Below are 9,558 nucleotides of genomic sequence, written 5' to 3'. Positions count from 1 at the left end.
AAGCAAATAACGAGCTGGACATGCATGCGCGCATATCGAGTAACACAGCAGACAGGACGAAGCACCGGCGGCGGTTTCAGAAGCAGAAACAAACAAATTATCAGCAACGAAATAATCGAAGACATGCATCGATCGATGCATTATCATTGGTGCGGTCGATGACATATCGGCATATGCCGTGTTGATTTCCATCCCCAAGAAAAATGGCAGCACCCCCGGCGCGTCCAAAGAAACGCCTCGTAGCTAGCAACATCTAGCAAAGCCATCATCCGGTATAAATAGACATGGAATCGACGAAGCCATTGGCAAAATGCAAGCTCTCCAGTCATAAGCCAGCGATCGAGCGTTGCCGGCCGGCACATCGTCTGCTGATAAGGTTGCAAGCTTCCAAGGGATCGGATCGGAGGCAATGGAGGGAGTTGTGGTGCTGCTCAACTGCTTCGTGAGCCCCTTCGGGAACCGCGTGCGCATCGCGCTGAAGTTCAAGGGCGTGGCGTACGAGGAGAAGGCCGAGAACCTGGCGGCCAAGAGCCCGCTGCTGCTGTCCTCCAACCCTGTCCACGCCAAGGTCCCCGTCCTCATCGTGGACGGCAAGCCCGTGTGCGAGTCCCTCGTCATCCTCGAGTTCATCGACGACGGCTTCTCCGCCGCCGGCGCGCCGCCGCTCCTCCCCGCCGACCCCTACGCACGCGCCCACGCCCGGTTCTGGGCCTCTTACGTCGACACCAAGGTCGTCGCGCGTCCATCCATCGATAGCTAGGCTTCTAATAATCTAGCTTTAATTAATTAATAATAACAGGCTAGCTACGTACATACGATCCGTGCATGCAGCTGAATGAGGCCGGGATGCGCGTGTGGCGGTCGCCCAAGGGCGCGACGGCGGCGGTGGAGGCGGCGAGGAAGGACACGGTGGCGGCGCTGAAGACGCTGGAGGCCGAGCTGGGCGGGAAGCCCTACTTCGGCGGGGACGCGCTCGGCTACGTGGACGTCGCGCTGGTGCCCTTCGCGCCGTGGTTCCTGACCTACGAGCGGTTCGGCGGCTTCACCGTCGCCGCCGAGTGCCCCGCCCTGGCCGCGTGGGCGGACCGCTGCGTCCGGGAGAACACGTGCGTGGCCGAGTCGCTGCCGGAGGCCGAGCACGTATTCCAGTTCGTGTGCGGCATGAGGAAGGCGTTCGGCCTCGACTAGGCGGCCGGCCGGGCCGGCTGGCACGTATGCGCGTGGGAGTTGGCCTTGGTTTGCACGCGCGGGGGCCCCGCGCGATTTTGTGCACCATCGTGCACACGCACGTTGACGCATGCGTGATCCATGATTCCATGCACCATATCGTCGTCACAGAGCTTGTCATTGCTTGGCTATTGTTACGCACGTCGTTTATGCGAACTAGTGTTTTTAGTTTTTTCTGTTTCCATTTTTTTCTTCTGCGACGGTTTGGTAATCTTTTTTTTTTAAAGGGCCACTTGACCCAGCCTTCTTTGGAGGCCATGTTTGGTAAACATTTGCAGTTGTAATTTCCCTTTTTTTTGAGAGAGATTGATGTGATACTATAAAATACGGTTTGGCAAACATTTGTAGTTGTAATTTCTATTTTTCGATTTTCGAGGAGATCGATGTATAAAATAATCTATGATTTATGGGAAATACTAGGCCGGACGTCTGGATATAAAATTGATCCGGACGCTTCCGCTCTACCCGTTCCACCCCGGCGCTCCTTTCCTTTCGGATCCAGAGGTTTCCGTTGCGCTCGTTCCCTTTCGCATCCAGAGGCTTCCCCTATGCCCGTCCATCCCCAGCACTCATCTCCTTTCGGCTCCCTCCTTTCTCCTGTGATGCAATAGTAAACCACAGTAACAGTGGTTGTGCTTTCTATAGCGCTCGCAGACACCGCACCTTGCCGTATGTGAGGGAGAGATGGAAAGAGAGACAAATGGATCAGATGTAATCCTTGCTTGCAACATTTAAGAACAAAAGGTTTGCAGCGTACTAAAACCTCATGTAACATAAAAAACATGTTATAACATCTTAAATCGATAGTTGAAACATAAAAAAAAACATGTTGCAACATTAAAAAAAACATGCTGTAAAATAATAAAAAAATATATTGCAACATCTTAAATCGACAGTTGCAACATCTTAAATTGACTATTGCAACATCCATAAAAACATGTTGCAACATCCCAAATTGACTATTGCAACATCTCAAATCGATTGTTGTAATATCGCAAAATCCAATTTTATGTTGAGTGCCATAAAACATATAACACATTCAAGATTGACTGTTGCAACATATCACATACTACAATATAACCCACTGTAGAGTGCAGATCTGGTTGCGCTTGCCTGTGAAGAGCCCGGCCACCATGGAAGAGCCTGTCGCTAGCGAGGCCACACCTCCAACGTGTAGTTTGTCGTCGAGAGACACTCGACCATGAAGAATTTCATAGGCGAGAAACACCTCACCATAAGGGTGTCCATTTAGATCCACATTACCGCCACGGAGGCAAGATAGGAAGGCGAGCGGGTGTAGCGGTGAGGGAAGAAGGCGCAGACGAGCGGGGCTGTGAGTGAGGAAAGCAGACAGTGAGTAAGTGAGACGGTTAGCCGCGTCGGGGCGACGAACAACCGTGTCGGGGCGAGGAGTAGCCATGTCATTGTTAGGGAGATAAAAAACCACGTGAGAGAGACTAGTAACTGCGTGAGAGATAAAGATAAAGATTATTAGACCGTTAGCATGCTGTATAAAACGCTACACGAAGAAAACAGGGCCGGACGCGAGCATTTCCGATGATTTATTTGGTCTTCGACAGAATGCAAGATGCAAACCGCCACATCCACCGATGTACCGTGTCATGTCATGCCAAGCGGAACCCAATCGCGCGAGGGCCGGAGAGTCCCGCACGGCTCTACCGCTCGCTGCCCCCTCGCCATCGTCCCGGCGCGCCTCGGCGCGCCCAGCAGGCGGACGTGGACGGATAAGATCACCGCGCTGTCCTGCGTCTTCCCCCTGCCCGCCTTCCGTGCCGTGCCACAACAGCGGCCCGAGGCCGAGCCGCCCCGCCCGGAAAGCAATCGGCATCGGTTGCGTTCGGCGTTCGCGTCCAAGTATAGCAAGCAACCGCGACACCTTTTTAGTTAGGTCCCGGCCCGGACCCGGAGGCTGCAGCGGCTGAGCGGCAGCACCCACCATCTGCGCGCGCGTGAGCGACCGGCCGACCGAGCCACTGGGGCACTGAGCTCTGGGAGGGCGCTGCGGGCATGGCGACGGCGCTAGCGCGGCGGGGCGCCGCGGCCCTGGCGCGGTGGCGCGGGATGTGCTCGAGCTCGGCTTCGGCGCTGTCCTCAGAGGAGCTCATGCGGATGGAACGGGACTGCAGCGCGCACAAGTACGTCCGTGTTCGATCCACGCTTATCCCAACTCTCTCTGTTTGCCCCCCATTCCCCTTACTCCTTGCGCGCCCGCCGCGTGCTCGTCGAAACGCCTCTGTGCCTCCGGCCTCCGCCCCTGACGCGATCATGCTCGGAATCGGAATCCTGCCTGCCTTGGTTCTTTCTTGTCTTTTTTGTGCTGAATCTGGAACGTTAGCTCTCTGTTTCGTGTCTTTTTTTTTAGACTAGCACATATGCCCGTGCATTGCTTTGGGGAAAAAAAAATGTATATCTTTGTGAGCCTAATATCATAATGTTCCTGGTTTGAGACTGACAAGAAGCAGGTATACATGGTTTCACACCTTCTTAGATCCTATCCTACAAGTAGTATATATTTTCAGGGCGCTGATTCAAGCTAGGATATTAGTGCAAGAAGTTTACCTTTTTGAGGAGCAGGTGACTTGTGTTTATATATACACACACATTAACTAAGAGAATTTTGAATATCACATGAAGAAATCTGGTCAGATTTCACCAAATAAAGGCATGTGCGGTCAAAATACAGGGATCAAATTTCATCAAAATGAAGGATCAGAAGTGCTGAAGGAGTGGAAGTGCTATTATGTGTAATACCACTCCTAAAATTTAGAAGTAAACGAGTATGATCTGATATTTCCCTATTCAAAGCTTGAATAGTTGAAAGAGGGAACTTCGACCCCCACTCGGTACTCACCAAAATACGGTCAAGAGTCCCATAAGTTGGCACATCTCTAGAATTCACCAAAGTGAACTTACGATTATTTAATTGCAATTCTCTTAGATTCTGTTTGGTGTCTGTAAAAATAGATCCCTTTTTTTTCTGTTCATCATGGCTCCTTGATCTTGGGATGGTTCTGTGTCTTTGGAAAGAGAAATGGGGTTGATTCTTGGTCCTCCTGTCCTGGATTTGAGCCTGTAAAAATGGTTTTTGACATAGTCCTCAGAGTGTTCATTCGATTCTTGAATTCGGCTCATCAGGGAGATCGCCGTATGAAACTGCCGATTACCTTCTCCTTAATTCATGTGCAACTGTGATTTTCGGATCAAAATGTAGCCTACTAAATTCCGTAGTTCTAGTTGACGTTTTATTCCAATTTAAAAGAATATTGCCATTTACATTAGTTTTTCAGAGACACAACACCCTAATAAATACTGACCAAATAGTACATAATCAAGATTACATGTCATTTATACAGGTCTAAGTTTACTTGCATAGAAGGGCGGGCCTGGTGCAAGCGGTAGAGTCTTACCGCCTGTGACCAGAAGGTCCCGGGTTTGAGTCGCGGTCTCCTCGCATTGCACAGGCGAGGGTAAGGCTTGCCACTAACACCCTTCCCCAGACCCCACACAGAGCGGGAGCTCTCTGCACTGGGTACGCCCTTTAAGTTTACTTGCATACTTACCGAGACGATTTGCACATAACATCATCACCACAACAATAGAATTATCATCTGATAGCTTTTGCCATTTCATTAGGTTTTGATGGTTGGTTCAATTGAACAAACTCCCAGTGACTATAATAAAAGGATCCCAACTATATGTACGCTTCTACCGGATGTCACGTATGTATATATATCATGGATTTTAAATTTTATTGTTCACACAGAATTCAAAATTTATGTTTTCTTGTAATCTTAATTGATTTTGTAGCATTAATATTGTGAAGATAGTTGTGTTCGACAAGTTAGTGACACATAATCTAATGAAATGGCAAAAGCTATCAGATGATCGTTCTATTGTTGTGGTGACGATGTTAAACGCAATCGTCTGGGTAAATATGCAAGTAAATTTAGTCCTATGTAAATGACGTGTCATCTTGGTTATGTATTATTTGGTCAGTATTTATTAGGGTGTTCTTGTCTCTGAAAAACTAATGAAATGGCAATATTCTTTTAAATTGGAATAGAACATCAACTGGAAACTACGGAATTTAATAGGCTGCTTTTTGATCCAAAAACTGCAGTTGCGCATGAACTAAGAAGGTAATTAGAAGTTTCATACAGTGACATGTCTTTCTGAGATGACACTCTTGTCTCAGGTAGCATAATATTTTTCTTCCATACTTGTAAGGGATTGATAGCGGTGCTGTTCGATTTGAATGCGCACACTCCTGTGAATGTGTATTTTTTTTTATTGATGGGAAGTTTGTACTGAGGCCCTAAACTTCTAAATGCTTCTGCAAGAATTTATTTCAGCAATGCAGTTACTCACTCTTCTATTAACATTTCAATGCCTGCAGCTACCATCCAATCCCCATGGTGTTTTCCAAAGGAGAAGGTTCACACATAGTGGACCCCGAAGGCAACAAATACATCGATTTTCTCTCTGCTTATTCTGCAGTCAATCAGGTAGATTTCTTTCCGTGGGGCTACTATTTGTTTAAACCTCATCTATGTAAATACAGTAAATCGTGTCTGGAAACTATTTGTTGTCAAAACAGACCGGAAGTTAGAAAAGTTAAGTTGGGATACTACATTGTTTGTCATGCTTCTTTTTATGCATGTACTCAAACTGTGTAATGTTTGCCATTCTGTGCAGGGTCATTGCCATCCAAAAGTCCTGAGAGCTTTGATAGAACAGGCAGAAAGGCTTACGCTCAGTTCTAGAGCTTTCTACAACGATAAGTTCCCAATCTTTGCGGAATATCTGACAAGCATGTTTGGATATGACATGATGTTGCCAATGAATACTGGAGCTGAAGGAGTTGAAACTGCTATCAAATTGGCTAGGAAATGGGGTTATGAGAAGAAACAGATACCAAAGAATGAGGTATGAGTGTATGACCCGACAAAAAAGATTGTTTGTTCAATTCTGGTCCTGATAGTGGTGTGCAGTTTTTCCATACTTGGATTTGCTCGTGCTTCCCTGAAGTTCTGTCTTGTGACTACAAAGCTGTTGTAAGCTTTGAGTAGGTTCTTACTAGATGACGAGGTTGCATCCATCAATTCTTAAAATCCTGTTACTGCATAGCCTGTGGACTTCTGGATGATGTGCTCTAAGATATACTTAGATGCAAATCATGTACCTGCTCTTTTTCCTTTTGATTGTCTTACTTATATATCATGAAACCCCTATTTTACTTCTCATATAATTATATCAAAATAAATTCAGAAAGTTTAATATGAGCAAACAATCTGGAAAGACACATACTCTTTTTATTCTTAATTCCGTTTAGTGCAAGTTTGGTGCACGCCATATCTTGATATCTTGATAGACCATAAATTTCAGATCTTCAGAAGTAGAAAATTCACTAATTTACCAAAATGTTTGCTGCTTTGCAGGCTTTGCTTGTCTCTTGCTGTGGGTGTTTCCATGGTCGAACTCTTGGTGTCATTTCCATGAGCTGTGACAATGATGCAACTCGTGGTTTTGGTCCTTTGGTTCTTGGCCATCTTAAAGTTGATTTTGGAGATATTGATGGGTTAAAGAAAATCTTTGAAGGTAATTTATCTGTTTAACATTGCCAAACATACGTTGTTTTAGTTTACGTGTTTCTGCATGTTGACAATTACTATTTATTTCAGAGCATGGAGATCGGATTTGTGGTTTTTTATTTGAACCTATCCAAGGTGAAGCTGGGGTATGTGTTTATCATGCTGTATCTGGCATTGACTGTTCTGAGCACATATTTCATTTACAGTTAGAAACTAGCCACTTCCTAGCAATTATCACCCCCCAGAGGCCCAGATTCACCACTAAGAGCCCTGCAGCAAAGGACCCTCAGTAAGAGTCCATCCGGTTGACTCGAAATACGAGTTAATTCGTAGGATAGGTGCTGTATTCTATGTTAATCTGTTAGATATCCACTTAGGTAACGCGGGAATTAGCAAAAAACTTCATTACCTCAAATATTTCCTACACAGCAGTACTATCGCTTTGCATCATCCATTGAATGATTGTGTACAATAGATATTCTGTTACACCTACACTCAACCAAGGAAAGAGTAGCATATATTAGCCCACATATTTACTTTACACCTAGAAACAAATTGCTTCTCAGCAATCCTTGCATTGCAAGCTTGCATTAGATATCCATTGATCCTATATGTGACCAAGGAATGAGCAGAAGGTATAGTTCAATATATTTCCTGTAGACTGAGAAACAGAGAAAGTAACTGTGCTTTTCAGCAACCATGGCATAGAGTGTTCCTTAGCTCTTTGTGATAATATTTTCTCCCAGCTGTGTGAAAAAGAATTGTTTAACATTAGTACAATAGAGGCTTGTGCACATTATCGATTTAGCTCTCAATATATTTCTCTCTTTTTCACTCTCAAGATTCAAGATTCATTTGATGTGTTAGTGCAAACACATAGATAATAAGTCCATGTATTTTATAACTATAAACTCATAAAGTTTTCTGTACATTCCTCCTGGAATGTGTCCCATACCATTTGGGTTAACATATTTTCACTAACTACTGTATTTTTGTTCATCTGGTTTGGATGATTTCGTCATACTTTGCTAGCTGTGGTGGACTGGTGGTAAAGTAAACCAGGAACAATTTGATTTCAAATATATAGTTTTGGTTTGATTTTATAGCACTTTTCCTTGGTGTTTTGTTTCAGTTATCATTAATGGTTAATGTTTTTTTAGTTTCACATTTTTTAATTTGACCTTTTTTTTTTCTCAAACACGGAGGAGAGCTGCGTATTTTTGTATTATTTAATTTGATCTTCATGTTATACATGTAGGTAGTAATCCCACCAGATGGCTATTTGAAAGGTGTCAGAGACTTGTGTTCTAAACATAACATTTTGATGATTGCTGATGAGATCCAAACTGGCATAGCTAGAACTGGTAAAATGCTGGCATGTGACTGGGAAAACATACGGCCTGACATGGTGGTAAGTTTCTTTTCTGCTACACTCTTGTTTATTAACTATACTCAGTATCTGCTGGTCACTTCCCCATTTTGCTTCAGAGTATGCAACTACACTTACGGTTTCAAATTGTCTTTGCTATACAGATTCTAGGCAAAGCACTCGGTGCTGGAGTTGTTCCAGTCAGTGCAGTTCTTGCAGACAAGGATGTCATGCTGTGTATCAGACCAGGGGAACATGGAAGGTATGACCAAATCTCTAATCTTTTCTAGCAAACCAGTTTAGTTCTATGTCTAAAGGATATCAAACTTATGTTTTCTGTATCTAAGGAATATTTGGTTCTATCTTCGGTTCGAACATAGTCTGTGTTACTCCTGTATAACAATTCTGTATGTGTACTGCTCCTGAATGTGTTATGTTTTACTACTTACAGTACATTCGGTGGGAATCCGTTAGCCAGCGCTGTGGCAGTTGCATCACTGAAAGTGGTCAGAGACGAAGGTCTCGTTGAAAGGTACATTCCCTTAAGAAACTTTGTTAGTTTGTCAGATTATCTTGTACGGAGTACTATCTATCCACTCGGTGATATTTTCTTCTGACCCACTGCAGGGCTGCAAAGTTAGGACAGGAGTTTAGGGACCAGTTACAGAAGGTTCAGCAGAAATTCCCTCAAATCATAAGAGAAGTGCGCGGGAGGGGTTTGCTGAACGCAGTGGATTTAAACAATGACGCTCTATCTCCTGCTTCTGCATATGACATCTGCATCAAGTTGAAGGAGAGAGGCATTTTAGCGAAACCCACACATGACACTATAATCCGACTTGCTCCTCCCCTCTCAATCAGGTATGATCCTTCACCTAAGTGTTTACGGTCACACCCTTGTTCATTCATTTGGTAGTACGATTACATGTTCGGAACCAGAAACTGTCCGCCAGCTGATACCTAAACCATATATGGTTTTCAGTCCTGAGGAGCTTGCAGAAGCATCCAAGGCGCTTAGTGACGTGCTGGAGCATGACTTGCCACAGATGCAGAAGCAGATAAAAAAGCCAGAATCTGAGGCAGAGAAGCCAGTCTGCGACAGATGCGGCCGGGACCTGCACGGATGAGTGAAGCCTCCGAACAGAGATAGCTGCATTTTCGTAGGCACCCATCTCGCCCCAAAAGAAATAACAGAGCAGGGGATTCTAGCTACTTAGGTCTACGTGTTATGCGACTTGTTGCATCGTATATTAAGGGTATCAGCTATTGCTACCCTGATGAATATCAAATAAATGGGTAGCATTCACATGCACTGTGAATCTACCATCAAGCCATATGATTTCGCGCTCC

At 44.9% G+C, this 9,558-nt stretch overlaps 2 protein-coding genes across 2 annotated transcripts; both read left to right on the top strand.

Moving 5' to 3' along the window:
- Positions 1-386: 386 nt before the first annotated feature.
- Positions 387-1,365, top strand: LOC136472124 (probable glutathione S-transferase parC). Its single transcript, XM_066469851.1, has 2 exons — positions 387-730; positions 832-1,365. The coding sequence occupies exons 1-2, from the start codon at positions 410-412 to the stop codon at positions 1,186-1,188; spliced, it is 678 nt and encodes a 225-aa protein (XP_066325948.1). The 5' UTR covers positions 387-409; the 3' UTR covers positions 1,189-1,365.
- A 1,639-nt stretch (positions 1,366-3,004) lies between these two features.
- On the top strand, positions 3,005-9,558 carry LOC136537608 (ornithine aminotransferase, mitochondrial). The gene is made up of 10 exons (XM_066529585.1): positions 3,005-3,383; positions 5,645-5,753; positions 5,944-6,174; positions 6,687-6,846; positions 6,930-6,985; positions 8,098-8,250; positions 8,373-8,470; positions 8,660-8,740; positions 8,836-9,069; positions 9,191-9,558. The coding sequence occupies exons 1-10, from the start codon at positions 3,256-3,258 to the stop codon at positions 9,333-9,335; spliced, it is 1,395 nt and encodes a 464-aa protein (XP_066385682.1). The 5' UTR covers positions 3,005-3,255; the 3' UTR covers positions 9,336-9,558.

The sequence above is a fragment of the Miscanthus floridulus genome, chromosome 1 (assembly GCF_019320115.1).
Source record: "Miscanthus floridulus cultivar M001 chromosome 1, ASM1932011v1, whole genome shotgun sequence".
In the NCBI taxonomy this organism is placed as follows: Eukaryota; Viridiplantae; Streptophyta; class Magnoliopsida; order Poales; family Poaceae; genus Miscanthus; species Miscanthus floridulus.
Note: the sequence above shows the minus strand (reverse complement) of the source record. Positions and strands in the feature narration are given on the sequence as shown.

What these genes read in the sequence shown, in the direction of transcription:
- LOC136472124 (XM_066469851.1), top strand. Translation starts at nt 410, where the DNA reads ATGGAGGGAGTTGTGGTGCTGCTCAACTGCTTCGTGAGCCCCTTCGGG. An exon ending in CCTCTTACGTCGACACCAAG is followed by an intron (nt 731 to 831) that starts GTCGTCGCGCGT and finishes CCGTGCATGCAG; the next exon opens with CTGAATGAGGCCGGGATGCG.
- LOC136537608 (XM_066529585.1), top strand. Translation starts at nt 3,256, where the DNA reads ATGGCGACGGCGCTAGCGCGGCGGGGCGCCGCGGCCCTGGCGCGGTGG. An exon ending in CGGGACTGCAGCGCGCACAA is followed by an intron (nt 3,384 to 5,644) that starts GTACGTCCGTGT and finishes CAATGCCTGCAG; the next exon opens with CTACCATCCAATCCCCATGG. An exon ending in ACATACGGCCTGACATGGTG is followed by an intron (nt 8,251 to 8,372) that starts GTAAGTTTCTTT and finishes TTTGCTATACAG; the next exon opens with ATTCTAGGCAAAGCACTCGG.